Consider the following 18,469-nt stretch of genomic DNA (forward strand, 5'->3'; position numbering starts at 1 on the left):
TACCCACTGAGTCCCTGAGATCCTTTCTAAATCGAGTTTATAAAACAGGTCTTTTTAAGGACAGCTTTATTTGCTATATGAGAATCCTGTAATTTGCACATATTCAAAGTCCCTTTCCTTTTTTAACATTTCTAATAATTGTACAGTTGCCTGTGTCCTTTTCCTTTGAGACAAGAGGGTTAACAGAAATAACAGTGACTTATCTTCGCATAACATAATCAGGGAAACTTTTTTTCTATAGTTCAGTGTTTTCCCCCCTCCCTCTCCACCTGTGATTCAAAGGATTCTTTTGTCTAAACTTTAGGAGGAAAAAAATGCAGTGTTTGTTTAGTGTAAAGAGTATTTTTGAAGGGCTGCTAAAAAAAAGGGGGGATCATTTCAGCAGACCAATGAGAAATGTCTCTTGTTTCTTGGCATGAGTAGAAGAAGCCGGTGAAATTCCATCAGGCTTTCTGGCACCTCCCAGTTAGTGAAGAATAAAAGGAAGCTGGAGTTGAGAGAGCAGTTACACTCCTGTGATCTACATCTCTAGGTCTGTTCAAGCCAAGCTACTTTGACCATGTCTTACAGCACCCGCCAGAGCACCATCTCCACCTCTTACAGAGGTCTGGGTAGTGGCATTGGTGGAGGAGCAGGGAGGGTCTCCTTCAAAGCCCCAAGTGTTCATGGTGGATATGGAGGACAAGGGGTTTCTGTGTCTTCTGCCCGCTTTGTCTCCTCTGGATATGGTGGTGGTCTAGGCAGCGGTTTTGGTGGTGGCTATAGCTCTGGTGGTGGCTATGGCTCTGGTGGTGGCTATGGAAGCAGCTATAGTGTCAGTGTATCAGGGGATGCCCTGCTGTCTGGCAATGAGAAGGAGACCATGCAGAACCTGAACGACCGTTTGGCCTCCTACTTGGACAAGGTGCGCTCATTGGAGGAGGCCAACTCATCCCTAGAGTTGAAGATCCGGGAGTGGTACGAAAAGCAAGGACCCAGCCCAACCCGTGACTACAGCCCCTACTTCAAGACCATCGAGGACCTCAGAGATAAGGTAAGATGGCACACCTGTCATTTCTTTTATTTTGACATATGGTATACATTAAGTGTAATAATAATCTAACTTGACATGTGTAAGGTCCTCCTACTGAAAAAATAAACTTAGTCATAATCTTGTCTATACATCCTATTTAATTTTATGTACAGGTAACTAAAACCTAATCCTATTTTTTGTGTTCATTCTCTGCATATACTACTATCCTGTCCTCACTATATTCACTGTGTGCAATTGTTTTAGTATCTTAACATATTTCAAAAAGATAATTTATAACATTAGCTAGTGCACTAATGATAAAGTACTATAATAAACAATAAAATAAAACATTAATAAACTGTCATATAAAATAAACTAATAAATGTGATAGATCAGGTGACTGATAACCATAAGTTTAGAAGGCTTTAGGTAACCGCACGTCCCAGAATTCACTGCCAGCTGCTGGTTGGCAGTGCCTGCTGGTACTTGTAGTTAGTGAATTGCTCAATCCTGGATGTCTATGGATATGGTTTTATATGTTGATTTATTAATATACAGCGTAAATAAATAATAAACAAAAACAGCTATATAAAGCAATAAATGCTAAGAATAAAACAAATCTGTATGGAACTGGGAAACAGCCGATGATTCTTTCCCTGTTTTGCACAGGAGAGACTTGCAGGGAGCTTATAACGGCTAAGTACCACAAAGGTTAAGAAAGGGACAAGCAAACTAGAAAAACAGGTTTAATCCTACAAAGTAGTAACAGTTTATTCTTTTCTAAAATGATCTTCTTGAGCCATAATGATTGAGCATCAGGGACAGCTTCCAATTTTCCCAGGTACAAAAGGGTCACTTTTTTTAATACCAAAGTATGCAGCCAAATGACCAAACCTCTACCACGCCCAAACCCCCCCGGATCCACTAAGCACAAAGAATTCATAAGCAAAATTCATCGGCTAAGCTTAGCATTGCTTTAACACCATTTAGGAGGTTGGGATTAGAACTTTTTTGGATGATTTATGATAATGTTTTTGGACTGTTTAGCCCAGATTAATAAGACTCATTAAGTGCCCAAAACTCTTCAACCTCCGCAGGTGATATGAGTGGTTGAATCATTGCTTGTAATAAACAGGATATGTACAGGATGAGTGACAATAATGCATCAAAAGCTCCACATTCCTAGAGGGTTCCATAATAATTATAAAAATCTCTTTTCGAAAAAAAATGAACCACTTCACAAGCCAAAAATCTCTATAGCTTCTATAGTACAGAGTCTAGACTGGGCAGTATGGATCTCTCATGATTTGTTTAGGAAATATCCAAATGTATAGTCACTCAGCCTTTTAACCCCTAAGGAACCCATAAAATCATTTTTAGGTCTTGAGAAACCCTTGCTAGTCAATGAATGGGAAAAATACAAAATGCATTGGTTGCTAGTGGGAAGAATGTCCCCCATCCATTATTGGTAAGAATGCTACCTTGGTTGAAGGCAGCTGGCTTGGCCAAGTGGTGTTGGCCCTAGAAATGAATGTACCCCATCCATTATCGGGGAGAATGCTACCTTGGTTGTATTCAGCTGGCTCGGCCGAGTGGTGTTGACCCTAGAACTATGTAGGCACCATCTTATGGGCAGTCAATCAGCCATAGCTCAAGGAACTCCTGGCAACTACCAGAGGAACAAGTCTGTCCTAACAAATGTTGAAAACAAAATACCTGCTAATGGAGTTGAGCTGAGGGACAGACTTTTATGTGGGCACCTGTTAGCTTATGAAGTCAGACAACCTATGTAATATTTCTCCTGTATGTGGAGTTTGGTGGGCTCTGGACCATCTCTTCCGATTTAGACATTGCATCATTGAAATTTTGGCATCCTTCTTCTGATAAAAAAGAAGTGCCCACTTCTTTATTAAACAGGGGAGATTGAAACCCATTTCTACTGCAGCTGATGACCAAAGCTAGGCAAAAATCTGCCACTGAAATGTAATAAATCCAATAGGTGTATGAGGGATTCCTGCATTGTAGGTGCCTCCAATAATTTGTATTGACAACCACTTACTCCTTATATAAACACAAAGTTTATTCTTTTTTGTCGCCATGCTCCTTGGCTGTTGGGTGTGTCATAGCCTGAAACCACCACAATTACCTTGTAGTTACATTGTCGATTAGTATGTTCTGTCATATTTCAATATCTTTTTATCTTTTAAACTACCCTGAGAATAAGAGAGTTTTTAATAAGCAGTAAAAGTAATTCTCAAATTAGTTATTCTGAAAGACTTCTCTAAATGTGATTACTATTCCATTTTAGATCCTTGCTGCTACCATTGACAACTCCAAGATTGTTCTGCAAGTGGACAATGCCAGGCTGGCAGCTGATGACTTCAGAACTAAGTAAGTAGGACAGTCTTTGTCACATTAGCAATCTGTAGTAAAATTTCCTTATATTTATACAGTAATTTAAATATTTATTATAATATAATAATATGTATAATATTTGTTCTTTGCTTATTGTTTTATGGTAAATAAAGCTTAAAACAACTTCACATAGCACCAATTGAATTTGAAAAGGTTTTTTTACTAACCTATACATCCATTATTTGCTCTTTTTCAAATCACCGGTGGTTCTTTCGCTGTCCCTTGTATAATTAAAAGACAAAGCAATGAGGAGTTCAATAGAAGGAACCACCATGTATGATACACCAGATGTATTTAAAGTTGGCTATGGTGACCATAGCTTGGCTGTAGAGGTGACTCACAGTGTACAGTGCTGAATTCAAATAGAAAAATACCCACCATACCCTAATATTCCTAATCTAAGTAACATAAATTCTGTATAAATTATCATGATCTTTTTATCATGTAATGCAGTGCAAGTTTATTTTTTCCAATGGAATTCCCAGAAATCATGTAGCACTGGGTGTCTCCATGAGGCCCTTGCATGTGAAGCAGAAGGCCAAAAATAAGGTCAGCCAGGATTATTTCTGCTTTCAGCAATGATTTCCTTTCAGGAAAAAACAAAACAACGTAATGACCAGTAATATCCAACTATAGCTTGGAACTTTTATGAAATACTTTGCAAATAAAACTTTAACCTAAATAATAAACCTTGCCCCAGTACATAACTTTTTGAGGGACACTTTTTATCACATATTATGTAAGTGGAGGACACAAACCTGCCACGCCCTTGAGCATCGTAAAAAATGTGTGCAAATATTAAACTGACAAGGTTTTTTTAACCTCTATGTTTCCTTTTTTACTGGCTTGTAAAATGACAAATGCAATAAATTAGATGTTGGATCAAAGGTTTATTGTACCATAACACTTCTGGCATTTAAATAGAGCTCTATAATCAGACCAAAAAAAGGAATAATTGAAGAAGAATAAGGAACCAGCTGAATGATAGTGGATCCAGTTGATTAAAACAAAGTACGCTAGAATACTACCACTTTCTGTTCCATATTAAGTTCCATATGCACATCCACATAAAATACTCACTTTTTTTCAGTTGTCTTTTTTTGTTTTTTTATATCAATACTAAATGCTGCCAAATATTATCCTCAGACATGTAATGTAAAGAGAAGACTTGGGCAGCGAGAACTATTTGTATAGGGTGTGGCTGTGTTCTCATAAAGTGACACTGTTCAGTTTGGTTAGCAGCAGTCAATATTCCTGTGCCACCTGGAAGGCTTAACTCTCTGCAGACCTGGAATAACTGCAGATACACAAAACAGCTCAATTTTCTAAGATTTAATATTTTATTGCTTGCTATAAATAATGGTGGTCACAGTAGAGACAACAGTCACATGTTTGAAAGTAATGGCCACTTCCGTTAATAATTGTGCACAGTGGCCTAATGAATTTAATCTAATATGTGTGTTGGTTTGAAAGGATACATTGAATATTATTTAACTTACGCTACTTGCTCACTTTACATTTATATGTAATAATACTCCTAGCCTATAGTCAATACAAGTAGTCCCCGAGTTAAGGAGATCCAACATATGAACGACTCATAGATACGAACAGGGCTTCCCTACTCCCTCGTGTTCAAAGCTTCTTGTAAAGCTATGTACACACTTCCAATAGTTCTTGCCCAATAATCAACTCAAGGTTGATATCGGACGAGAATCTGGAGTGTGTAAAGGGCGCGTCATTCATCGTCTGAACGCCTGTCCTGGAGGATCCATGGACGATGAACGACGAACGATCCTAATGCAAGAGAAGGGGGAGAGCGGGGTACTGCTCCGTCCCTCCCTCCCTCTCTCAATAGATGATGCTGGAAGAAATTGCTCACATGACAATGACCATCAGTGAATTGTGGTTCAATTTGCATGGTTCTCATTTTTAGGAATCCATAACAATAACGAGCTACTTAGTTGTTTTTACCCCCACCCTATCCCCCAGGTCAAAGTTTCCCCGTCATTCCTTGCTAAACAAATTTGCAAAATCTCATTTTATGCAAGGATGCACACAAGTATGTTTCTATCAGAAACAACTGTCCAGAAAGGTAAAAGGTTGCAGTTATCAAATTTGAATAGAGTAATTTATTGCAAAATTCCCTTTATCATGATTTCACTAAACAAAACTGGAAACACACAAATCCCAATCAAGTTAATAAGTAATCAGTTACATAGCAGCGAGACACAACAATGCTAAAACATGTCCTTCTGTAAGTGACCTTAACATACCCATTATTTGAATGCACAATGAAGGCTAATATGCCTAACCGTATAGTTTTTTTTCTTTGAAATAAATTGTGGAGCTCCTGTGTACAGTATATCCCACTGTCAACATAGCCAGTTTAAGCCCGAATCATGTCTGATTTTTTAAGAAGTATATGAATAGTAAAAAAAACACTCCGTACTGTTTCGTAACAATACAGTACATCCGGACTGGCCAGCCAAGCAGCAGCCATTGTGTGCACCAGAGATTTTGGCTGTAGTCCTGGAGAGCTGATAAATTCCCTATGGCCACACCTGAGTAAAAGCAAATGAATCAGCAAATGATGTTTCCTGTGTCAATACAGGGCTGTATTTATGGAGTGTGGGCGCAGGTTTTATTGTAAATTATCTCTTCTTAGCAACATGTTACCTGTTTAGAGGTTTTCTAAAATGTACATGCACTGTACTGAATAAGGGTGAAGTATCAGATACCATTTTGTCAATGCCATATGTTCTGTGGTATATTGGTAGCTGAGAATGGGAAAATAGATATCAAAGGGCAATGGTTTGTAAGCAATAGAGAATCTTCATGTTCCTCAAAAACAATAGGCTGAATATTTGCAATGTAAAACCAATATCAGCTCCATATATAATATAATCATTACTCTTATATCTAGAGCACGTGATTAAAAACAATCAAGACTATTCTTAACAGAGCTGGGTATAAAATGAATTAATATTCATGATAATTTTTAACAAACTTTTCTTCTTTAAGGTTTGAAAATGAGCTCGCTCTTCGCCAGAGTGTGGAAGCTGACATCAATGGCCTTCGTAGAGTACTGGATGAGCTAACCTTGGCCAGAGCTGACCTGGAGCTCCAGATTGAAACCCTGAAGGAGGAACTGGCCTACCTAAAGAAGAACCATGAGGAGGTACGACTGCCCTTTGTGTTTTATAATGTCTTACTTTCAGGGTTATAAATCACATCTTATATTTTTTTGAATAATGAATCTAAAATAACAAAAGAAGAGAAAAAATCTACATAGTAACTAAAATATTCATCAACGTTCTTTCTTGTAACTTAAAATTTCCTTACCTTATTTAGGAAATGAACGCATTACGTGGACAAGTAGGTGGACAAGTCAGTGTTGAAGTGGACTCAGCCCCAGGTGTGGATCTTTCAAAGATTTTGAGCGATATGAGAGAACAATATGAACATATGGCTGAAAAGAACCGCAAGGATGCTGAAGCCTGGTTCTTCAGTAAGGTAAGAAGATGCATTTTGTCGGTTTCTGAGAAGGAAAAGGAATTCATAAATGATAACAGCCTAACTTATATTTTACAAATGTCTTCTTTGCTTCTCTAGACTGAAGAATTAAACAAGGAAGTCGCTGGACACACAGAACAGATACAGACCAGCAAGACAGAAATCACAGACCTTAGGCGCACACTCCAAGGCTTAGAAATAGAACTCCAGTCCCAACTCAGCATGGTAAGCGAATATTGCTTGATGACAATAAATGTTAGTAGAGTATTAGCAGATGATTTCTCCATTAAGCCATCTTGCCTGTCAAGTTCCACCATGCACCTGCATACTTGTATTTGTTTATCCTGAATATATAAATTCCAAAAAAAAATAGTGGTCAAAGAATGTCTACAGGGTCTTAACTACCTGTAGACAATAATTTTTTTCTTCTAGTCATGTTGATATTACAGATAAAAAACCTATGCTGTCTATTACTACTTGACTACAAGTTTAAAAGTCCAACTCCAGCCATGATCGGGGAAGGGTTGATGGCACCATTCTTCTGGCGAGATCTCAGGAAATGCAGCAGGCACAATGCAAGGGTTATTGTGGAGGGATTTACATTATATTAAGATCAATAATCTTGCATTGGATCACATACTCCATTTGAGATGTTTTGGAAACCAACTGACCTAAAGCAGAGATCTTGGGATCTACCCCTGGATCCAGAGTTATCCTGAAGACTCCCATAAGACAGCCATGACTTTATATACCTTGCTATCATCATGCTTACACTGATATCACCATTGCTCAGGATGCCTCAAATATGGTTTATGTAAGAACTTTCAGCTTCTAGTTTATAAGTCCAAATGCTTTATTTTTGTGTTATATTCTTTAGAAATCATCCCTTGAATCAACACTGGCAGAAACAGAGCAGCGGTATGGTGCACAATTGGCACAGATACAGGCGCTCATCAGTAGTTTGGAAGCACAACTTGGCGATCTGAGATCAGACATGGAACGTCAGAACTTTGAGTACAAACAGCTCATGGACATTAAAACACGTCTTGAACAGGAGATTGCCACATACCGTCAGCTCCTGGAAGGACATGACTCAAAGTAAGTAGTCTTATCCTATGGTAACTATAGCATATGTCTTGTGGAAGCTTCATGAGCATTGTCCCTGTTTTGTTCTGTACACCCTACATGTACGACATACATGTACGACTTACATGTCTTATTTCTAGAAAAAAAAATCAATTATTGAGTAAAAAAGGGTTCTAACTATTAAACTCAACATGTTTTGTCGAAAAATTGATTTTATTTGATGGCAGCAGCTTTTACTTACCTTGCTCAACCAGGCCAAAAAAAATACCTGGCACTTCTTCCATCCAGAGATAGTCTTACACGCTATGGAACTATTGACTTGCACATGGTTTTCACAATTCATTCCTTTGGGTGCATTACTTTGATGTTGTACTTTGTAAGCTACCATTTTTCACTGAATTTCTGTTTTACTAAACCTATTTTAATTCTTCCAGTTAGGTCTGTACTCATAAATGTGTTTTTTTTTTTTTTGACAGGTTGGTGGTGGGCACAACAAAAGATGGTAAGTAATGATCATATATTTTCTTTTTTCATATTCTACTTTTAGGGGGAACTTCAGACAATTCTTTTCAATCCTGTCCAAACCAGATATCAATGAATATATATATATATATATATTTATATATGATTGTTCTAAATGTATACAGGTCATCGTACATCTAGTAGTAGCTAGTCACATTCAGCTTGACTTGCTCTAGTACTTGCAGATCTCCAAGCTGCATAATCATTTTTACCACTGTAGCAAATACCCCAGCATTTATATATATTAGGACTGTTGTTCCTTGTCAAATTAATCTTGGCTGTATTATCTTACTCTTAAGTTCCAGTAAAGCTACGTACACACGTTCACTGGTTCTTGCCCGATAATCGGCTCAGGGTCGATATTGGACGAGAATCTGGCGTGTGTACATTGCCCGTCGTCCATCGTCCGAACGACCGTCCTAGGGGATCCACGGATGATGGACGATGAACGATCCTAATGCAAGAGAAGAGGGAGAGCACGCAGCAGGGTGCCGCTCCGCCATTCTCCCCCTTCCCTCTCCATAGAGCAGAACAGTGCTGTATGTACAGTGCTCATTTATGCACCGTGCAGTCCTTAATCGCTGGAAAGGATCGTGAAAGATTAATTGCATGTGTGTATGTAGCTTAAGTTTTAGAAGGGGTTCAAAACACAATTAGCTTTCATTGGCCTAGATTCAGTTCAGATAAATAGTAGAGGGTAATGTGAGCAATGTGCCTAAAAGATTAGGAAAATCCACTGCATATCTGAGGATAAGGTTTACAACATTACTTCTACACTGGTTCTAAATGCATGATTCCATATTGTACAGTCTCAGCTTAGCCTAACCTTACTATGTAAGAAGTTATTTTTATTTCAAATAGATTGCTTTTGCAAAACTTTTACTAACATATACTTTGTTTAATTCTAGTTAAAATTGAAAGAAGATGAGGACACTCAATTAAGTATTAGACAGCTACTACACGAGAAGACCCTCCTTTCTTTCCGCACTGAAAATGGCTTTAAGCCGAAGCTTCTAGTTAAGGATTGGTTGACTGGGCTTGCAGAATCCTAATGAATGGTCAACATCTGTGGAATGTTATTGTACCAAGAGCATGCTTTTATAGTCTGTCTTTCTTTAGCTGTCTAATAAATTCATTCTTCTGGGTCAAGCATCACATGATGGCTGAAATGTTTTTATTGACCTTTAGGTTTATAAAGTTTACTTTTTTTTTACTTTTAGGCCACACTAAAGAGAATTGAAACATATGCAGGTTATGTTAGATTCACAAAAGCTGCTAAAAAACTCAAAACACATGGGGAACAGAAACAAATCATTTGTAGACCTTCCATGATATAGGGTAGGTCTGTTTTCTGGGTTCCTCAGTTTACATAATTTCTCTGATATAGTTATTACATTGAGATTAGAACAGAAGGGACTGAAACTCAAACACCAAAATTTTCCAAGTTTAGTACGGGTTACATACGAGATAGGGACTGTAGGTTTGTTCCTAAGTTGAACTTGTATGTGGGTTGGAACAGGTACATTATTTTAATAAATGTAATTGGGTCAGATGTTTGTCTCAACATATTATTAGGCAGCATGGTGTCAGTTACTGTATAAAATCCTGACTGTGAGTTAATCACAAACAAAGCAAAGAAAAAAAACTTTAAGGAACCTAGACATTCTTTACCTTCTTGGGCAAGCTGTGCTTTCATATGCAAAAAGAAACAACTGCAGAGTTTGTCTTGGTCATTAAAGAGTTAAAACTAAGATATTTCTTCTGCAAGTCATGCAACCCCCCCCCCCCCTTCCCCCCACCAAAGAGCCTCTGTCCTGCACACAAGGGAGCAGGAAAGCGTCGTTCGTATGTAGAAGTTGTCCATATGTCGGATGTCCTTAACTTGGGGACTACCTGTATTGGAAGGGTCTCCTTATTCTCCAGGTGAACAAAAAAACTGTTTCAGATTCTAAATTCAGAAATGGTAAATGAAAACTATACTACGCTCCAAGCGGTTTTTGTGAATGTATTCTTTAAAATACAGTCCACGGTGGACATCATTTAACCCTCAGGCATGTAGGCCACCACTTACCACCATGCAAGATGGGATAATATATGAGGCATTGTTTACCACAGGGACTGAAAGTGCTTAATAAATCTCACTGACCAATGATTTAGTATAAAAAACTTCACCAACCACTGACTGCTAATTTAAAGGGTATTGTAAAAAGCTGGTTAAAAAGCCACCAATGACCATCAATGTTAAGAAAAAGAGGTGGCATAAAAAGCAACCAATGACCACCAATGTAGAGGAGAAATGGTGGCATAGATACCTGCCAAGTCAGGATGCTGTGTGCTATCAAAAAAACTGACTGGTAGGCATTAAGTTATGGAAACCCATAATTACTAGTGATAGCCTTCATAGGTAATGCACCAAGTAAAACCCTTTTATTGAGTTATATAGTTACTTTTCTACTAATGTAAACTCATATTACCCAATTACCATTAGCTTAATAATTATTATTCATTTTAGAACTGCATGTTAGTACTGGTTCTGTTCCATACCTCTAGCTTGCTTCTTTTCACTGTAGAAGACTTTATCAGTACGACTATCTGCCTGCTGTACCCACCACTGCCAATCATTGTTTTGTAGGAATGGTTGGAACATTCCGTTCCAATACAAAAAAGCTTTCCCTGCATCACAAGTGTAGTAAATTCTGGAAGGCACCATTCCAATTTTCACCCCTAGCAACATATAGGAGTGCCCAAACCTTTATTGCATCTGGATGGCAGTCTAAGAAACGAGAAACTTGCAAGTCATCAGGTTCATTTTCTACTATGCATGTGCAGACTTGGAACTGTAAATGATTCAGGGTATACTAATGATAAACAGTGAAATATTTTAGGGTCAACCAAATACCCACTCAGAATAGTGTAAGCAGTGTGACACATCCTAGGCATCAATTATGATAAACTAGAAGTCTTGATAAGCTAATGCTAATGATAAGGGTCATGCCAAGAACATTCCTTAGAACAGAAAAATTAATTATTGTTTTTCTCTAGAACTTGGATAACGCTTTGCACGGCCATATCCTATTCATTTCCTTTTTTTCCTGTAATTAAATAAACACTCTAATTTCAAAGGCCATTAGGATTGATATACAGTTAGATTTCCTCTGAGAGAACTATAAAAAGGTGTTTTGAACAGACTCTTACATTACACAGTAATCTGAAACTGGCCTTCAACACTCACCAGGCTCCATCTCCAGATGTAGCAAAGGTATGAGTAAAGTAGTTGGCACTGGAACAGGGAAGAAACTTAAAGAAGTGTCTATGGTGATTTCTAAATTTGGTGGAAACCTAGGCAGTGGTTTTGGTAGCAGCTACTTATGTACGGAAGAAGCTTCAATATTTGCATGTCAGGCGATGTCCAGCTGGTTGGCGATAAGGACGAACATTCTTCAGATCCTGAACAATTTATACCGTGATCAGGTGTTTTTTTCTAGAGTTGACCTATGCAAAACTGCACGTTAAAATTCAAAAGTGGAACAAGAAATAAGAACTCAAAACCACCATTTTTATTCAAGACCATCAACCATCACGATCAAGATCAGATTAACAGGTCTCCCGATTATTTTATGTTTTTTTCATGCTGCTTGCTCCTTGAACATGTAATCTTAAACTTAAAACTTTCCAAAAAACATACATTTTGTTACCACTAAAACTATGTCATGTGTGAACATGGGATTCTTTTATTTTACCTACAGTTCATTATTCCAGAAGAATAAGACAAAAAAGAATCCTCACCTAAGTTACAATATAGTAGCTGGTAACTGGCCTACTTCAGGTATGATATATAGACAACTGAAAAACAACAATCAAAATACAAAATAATATATCCAAAGATCCATAACTGGTAACTGAAATGCCTATTATAGAATATCATCCTAACACAATAAAATTTTCAGTTTCTTTCAAAAACAAATTATCAGTTTATAGTACGGGGATGTCTGCCATGTGAAGATGATAAGTGAAAGGTTTATGTCATAGGTCTACCATGGTGCATCCCAGAAAAAGTGGAGTTTAAGACTGTGCCATTGGGCCTGATTAAATAAAGTGGGCCAAGATCGGAGAAGATAGACTTGGGAGAACCTGGCTGTTCCAACAAATCTGGAATGGATCTGCTCTAGGACTGAAAACATTTCCTAGCTAACATCAAATGTTTTTTACAAAGATCTGACTCAGCGGAGGCATGTTGGAAAGATTATTGCCTCGACAATGACAGCAAGGGGTCGACCTCTTCAATGGTCCTCCTTTCCGGCATGGAACAGGATTTCATATACTCAGGTTATAGCTGATTTAGAAATAAAACATGGCACTTCAAAGACCCTTTGTTTGATACACCTTCACTTGGGCTTCAATGAATAGGATTCTTGGCAAAACATTCTCATTATATACGTTTCAGAGCTATACAAGGTCCTGCGTACAGTATATCCCACTGTCAACATAACCGGTTCACGTTAAAATCATGCCCAATCGTTTTACATTTGCACGAACATTAAACATACTCTATTGTTTCTACACAATACCGTACATTTTGGTTGGCTAGTCAACTATCAGCTATTGTGTGGGTTGGAGATTTTGGATGACTTCCATGTGAGCTGCTATGTTTCCTTAATTCAGGAATGACCACGCCTCACTCTAAGTGAATGAATCAGCACACAAATGTTTTCTGTGTCAATAAGGAACTGTGTTTTTTTTATGTTTAAGGACACAATGTGTCGGGTCAAAATCCACTGTTGAAATGGATTAAGGAAGTTAAAATATATTTTACCAGGTAAAGAAAAATCAAAATGCAAGAAAAAGGTGCATGGGGTGAAGTTAATTTCCAATTAACCTATATATTAAGGCAGTGTAGGGATTATATAAAGAAGTACGACTAATCTCAGCATAGAGAACCAAAGTACTATTGATTGCTATGGTTTACTGTACTACGCATACAATAAATATGTAAACTTTGCATGCCGTTACTGAATCAGCTTGTATTGGAGGAATTGCACGTCCGTGTTCTGCACTACTTACAGTTGTAGCAAAGTAATCGTTGATAGGGGTGATACAAAAAGATCACCAAGTTTCTCAGCAACAAAGATTGTTCCATTTACTGAACCAACTTTCCAACCTTCTAAGTATGTGTGTATATATATGTTTGTTGTGGTCATTCCAGAAGAGATCACAATGTTCTGGTCCTGCACAAGGTTACTCTCAGCACTGTTCTACCAAGTAAGGGATATAAGCTATGGTAGCATACAGAACTTGAAAAGTAATTTGTCCCATTAGGACCTCACTTACTGATGCATTTTACATATAGAACTTACTTAATATCCTGTAAAAAAAATGCAAGAGGGAAGCCCTGGTGGGGTCACCACCTTTCAAGTTCAATAAAGCGTTTTACATGCTTGAAGATGGAGTGCCGTTCCCGTGTGTTTTGCCGTAGAATTTGATGGTTGAGCCCTTTGGCAAACAAACGGTCAGCCTGGACTGGTATTTGCAAGCATGCTATCTATGTGTACTTCATTGCTATTTAATTAGCATCAAACAAGTGGTAAAAATGGAAAAAAAATGTGAATATGTGGTCAGAATAAAATTAAAGTACAAAAAAATGATCTAGGAATTTATTACTCCTGAAATTGCATTTCAAACCTTTTCATAGTGTAATTCAGAATGCCCCTGCTAGGGGATCACAATAGTTTTTTCGAAAGACCTTAAAGTCTTCTATAAAATTGACTTTTTTATGGCTCAAATATGCATTTTTTCAACATATTCAACAGTTCAACATATGGTCCTTAAAATAAAAAGGAAAAACAGGAGAAAAGAAGCTGAAGTGGAAAATCAAACAGTGGTAAAAAAAGCTGAAGAAATATTTATGTTCTATCCACATGTTCATTGTTTCCCTTCCTGTCATAACAAAGATGACCTAAGTGAGAAAGGAATGTTAGAATACTTTATGTTTTGATAGTTACCTGTTATACACCAAATAGTTTACATGAGCCACTTGACAACGTTCAGGTTAATGGCATTCAATGATCTACTGTAATACCACTGAAACTCTGAAATATACTGTAAGGTCTAATTCATGAAAACTGCAGAAAACAAAATCTAAGCACAAAAAATATGTCAATAGCCTTTGCAATACCTAGATAGATGATACCAGTTGAAACATTGTCAAAGAAAATTTCAGCAGGCACCCAGCCCATATATAGTCTAAATGAGCCCTTTAACCTCCCTGGCGGTATGATTATTTTAGTATTTTTAAATGTCAAATCGGTCCCCCCCCCCCCCGAAGCACGCTGCCCGCACACAAGTCGCATGCCCGGCCAGCATCTGCATCCCCTGACCTCGCATCTTCAACGTTCACGTGCCGAGATGCGAGGCTAGGGGACGCAGATGCAGCCGAGTGTGGCTTGGGGTTACCACTTTTTGTAATGAAATTTCCCCCCGAGCAACATTTGGGGATTACTGCCAGGGGGTAAAGGGACATCCCAACAATATGGAATAATATCCCTAACATAGTCATTTGTGTTTTATACAGGTCAATGTGTCATTGTCATTGTGTTTTGTAAGGTCAATTTTGTTGGGGGGGAAGCCCAATAACCTAACTGCATGTTTATGGAAGGTGGGAGGAAACCCACGCAAACATCTGGAGAACCGGCAAACTCTATACAAATAGTGTCCTGGCCGACATTTGAACCTGGGACCTGCAAAGGCCAGAGGGCTAACCACTGAATCACCGTGCTGCCAATGTTTTGTGCCCACAAGGCCTAGGTAATGATGTTGTCACTGGTCTTCTGGATGGAGTCTTATAGAACACAAAGCAAGCAACATTTTGTAAGAACATGGTCTTGGAATAGACTGGAGTGTCTTCTCAAGAGATTTCCCCCGTTTGTGCTTTGAAAGACCTAACCCAGTGATGTCATGCCCAATGTTGTGGAAGAAGAAAGTAGGTAGGAATAATCCAAACTTACCTACATATAGTAGCTGAATAAAGAAAGCTGAGATAATAAACCTTAGATTTTAGTGGAAGTCCAGCTTTATGCCCCAGGGGGCCCCTGTGTAGCTGCAAGGTCTGTACAATTAATTGGTCCTCATTTTGTCCCTTATTAAAAAAAAAATACATGAACCCTTGCTTATGAAATCAGTGTTTCTAACACATGTGATTTGCATAATTGCAAAATAAAGGGTTGAGGTTCACTTTGTACAAAAAAAAGAAGGTGGGACATCAAAATCTACCTATTATGCCAGCCTGAAACACAGGGGATGCCATATAACACTGGGCATCGATGAGATTTTTCTAGCTTTTAAAGAACCTCCTTTATAAGAGTGTTGAGTGTTGAGATACTGATGCTATGGCTGTGATGGCAACATGTAAGTATCTGGACTTCACTTATGTGTGTCAGACCTCTGTCCTGGACCTCGCTTATGTGTGTCAGACCTCCGTCCATACCGGTACATCAGTAAAAAGACTGATGTTGTTTTCTTTAATCCTAACTATGCCATTTGGAGCATGTAATTCTTTTAACCAATTATAGGACTGTATTATTGTGTAGGCTATAGTATACCTGTACTCTACTTATCATAATGATAGCCAGAAGCTGTGAGAAGGCACCAGAGCAGAATATTCTGCAATCATTAAACGTGTTTGCTTGTGATCTGTGTGTTAAGGATTCCCTTGTGAGTTACACAGTCATTGTCATTATTCTTGTGAAGGAAGTAGACTTCCTGACATGGCGGTGTCTGAGTCATTCCTCAGATCAAAGGGATGCCAATCAGAAGCCTCCTTGTGGGCTTACTGGCGCAAATAACTGCTTTAGTGAACTTGGCCAAGTCAGATTTTCAAAACAATGAACCTATGGAAAAAGTGAAGATATGTAGAGGCCCTACCCTGCTTTGATGGCAAAATCTCTTGTTTTTCTAAACTTATTTATAGTAATGGAGTATGCCTGCTCCCTGCATATTCCTAGCGTCCTGTCCAACAGCCCAATATAGTGATGGGCCAAATGGAATGACATGAAGCTCTGTCAGTACTGTAAAGAATAGGATTTTGCCCTTGTTACACCCCAGAGTTTATATTAGAGCAGGGGTATCAACCTTAAATACACAGAGGGCCAAAAAAAAACCAAACAAAATGGCGGGCCAACCTTGAAATTTATTGAAAAAATTTAGGAAATTTTTCCTTCTCATTAGATATAAACCTTTTCATATGACAACAAAGAGGTTTTGCTTCACATTCAATCTGGAACAAGCTTACAATAAAAAAAAAATTCTCTAGCATACCATTTTTTTTAATAATTATTTTTAATAAAAATATTTGAAGCCTTCTGAGTTAAATTTCAATGGTAAACTTTTTGCACAGACTAACAATAATATTAACAATATTCTTCTATGAATCCAACCATTCAAGTCCATGCCTTAGAGTAGCAAGGAAAAGTTCAGGGGGAGTGCTGGAAATGCCAGACGCGGCCAATGCGGAGCTAAATCTTATGAGGCCCACCGCTAAAACTCGCTAATAAAATTCCCGGCATTATTTGTGTCTTTAAAACAGTCCAATGCGAGGCCACGCATAGGCAGAGAGCCCGCTGGTCTATAGACGCGAGTGATTCAGGGAATTGTAGTAGCGGCGCTATTTCAAAGCCAGGTGCGGTTTATATTTAGGATTCCTTTGGGGGTCAAAAAAAGGATGCTGGGGGCCAGATTTGGCCCCCGGGCCAGAGTTTGACACTCCTGTATTAGAGGGTATTAGTGCCAGCAGGTATGCAGATACACTTATGGGTCCTTTTAATATCTTGTATATTAAGAAATAGTCCACGTACAATTATTTATTATTTATGTAAGTGTATTAAAGCACAAATACAACCCCCTATGCTTATTTTCTTTATTTTTACCTAATAATTCTACAAATAAATATTCACACGCATGTCTCCACAATATCTCCACTGAAATCAGTTAGAAACTGAGTTTTTTTTCTTAATTAATGACTGTCATTTATTGATTTAACAGTTTTGTGTAGGTGAACGTTTTCAAGTACTGTAAGCGTATATAGAATTGCAGTATTCACTCATCATCTGATGAATATTATTCTGAGCATGCTCAATAAGGAAAAAATGAAAAACAACACTATTTTTGTAATGAAAATATGGCATGTTCATGCAGATAAGGCACAATTGCCAAGACTTGGTATGTCCTTTTCATAAAGAATTGTGAGAAAAATAAGAATTACACTTCCTTGGGCAGATACAATCTATCACACTTAATTCAGGGACCTTGTTGACTGAGTAATTCATTAAACTGCACTAAACATAAAACGTGTTTGTCTTGGAAGACAACCAGAAGATTGCATGGAATTCTGGGAAAGTCTGACCAATCATAGCGCAGCGCATGGGATTGTCCACAAATACTTTGCCTGAGGCTGTATATGAATTTAGACACACCTAACTCATTTTTACAGAAGATAATCCCTGCACTTTGCTCTTGCTGGCTAGCGGTGTCAGTAATGCATTGTAGATTGGAACAGCAGCTACAAACTAGTAAAAACAAAAAAGTTAACCAAACTTTTTATTACATATGGAACACACCCATTGCGAATGGCATTGCTAGTGATGATCAATAGGGGCGGTTGTATTTCCCTAGCTGTGTATATTGTATATGAATACATATTGTGAAATTTTAGTTAGCTATATTACATTTGATTTTTTTTAAGTGTGATCAAGACAAAAAATTGCACATTTAAAATGTTAAAACATTAAAAATTAGGAGAGGTGGATTATAGGAGGGGTCTTCTATCTTATATGACATATGTTCAATTGGCTGGGCTGGTTATAAGTAGTTCGATTTTAGGGGAGGGGGTGAAGGAAAAGACAGGCTTTTGATAAGCAGAGGTGATAAATA

The 18,469-nt window shown here is 38.0% G+C and overlaps 1 protein-coding gene across 1 annotated transcript; it reads left to right on the forward strand.

Annotated features, from left to right (window-relative positions):
• The first annotated feature begins 505 nt into the window (after positions 1-505).
• Positions 506-9,703, forward strand: LOC140333240 (keratin, type I cytoskeletal 19-like). Its single transcript, XM_072414778.1, has 8 exons — positions 506-1,033; positions 3,321-3,403; positions 6,449-6,605; positions 6,779-6,940; positions 7,040-7,165; positions 7,818-8,038; positions 8,503-8,528; positions 9,457-9,703. Exons 1-8 carry the CDS (start codon positions 560-562, stop codon positions 9,474-9,476), a joined length of 1,269 nt encoding a protein of 422 aa, XP_072270879.1. The 5' UTR covers positions 506-559; the 3' UTR covers positions 9,477-9,703.
• Positions 9,704-18,469: the final 8,766 nt, after the last annotated feature.

This window comes from Pyxicephalus adspersus, chromosome 6, assembly GCF_032062135.1.
Source record: "Pyxicephalus adspersus chromosome 6, UCB_Pads_2.0, whole genome shotgun sequence".
Classification (NCBI taxonomy): domain Eukaryota; kingdom Metazoa; phylum Chordata; class Amphibia; order Anura; family Pyxicephalidae; genus Pyxicephalus; species Pyxicephalus adspersus.

Excerpts from the sequence above, each read along its gene's own strand:
- LOC140333240 (XM_072414778.1), top strand. The coding sequence starts at position 560 with ATGTCTTACAGCACCCGCCAGAGCACCATCTCCACCTCTTACAGAGGT. Across the intron at positions 1,034-3,320 it reads TCGAGGACCTCAGAGATAAG|ATCCTTGCTGCTACCATTGA; the intron begins GTAAGATGGCAC and ends ATTCCATTTTAG. Across the intron at positions 8,529-9,456 it reads GGTGGGCACAACAAAAGATG|TTAAAATTGAAAGAAGATGA; the intron begins GTAAGTAATGAT and ends GTTTAATTCTAG.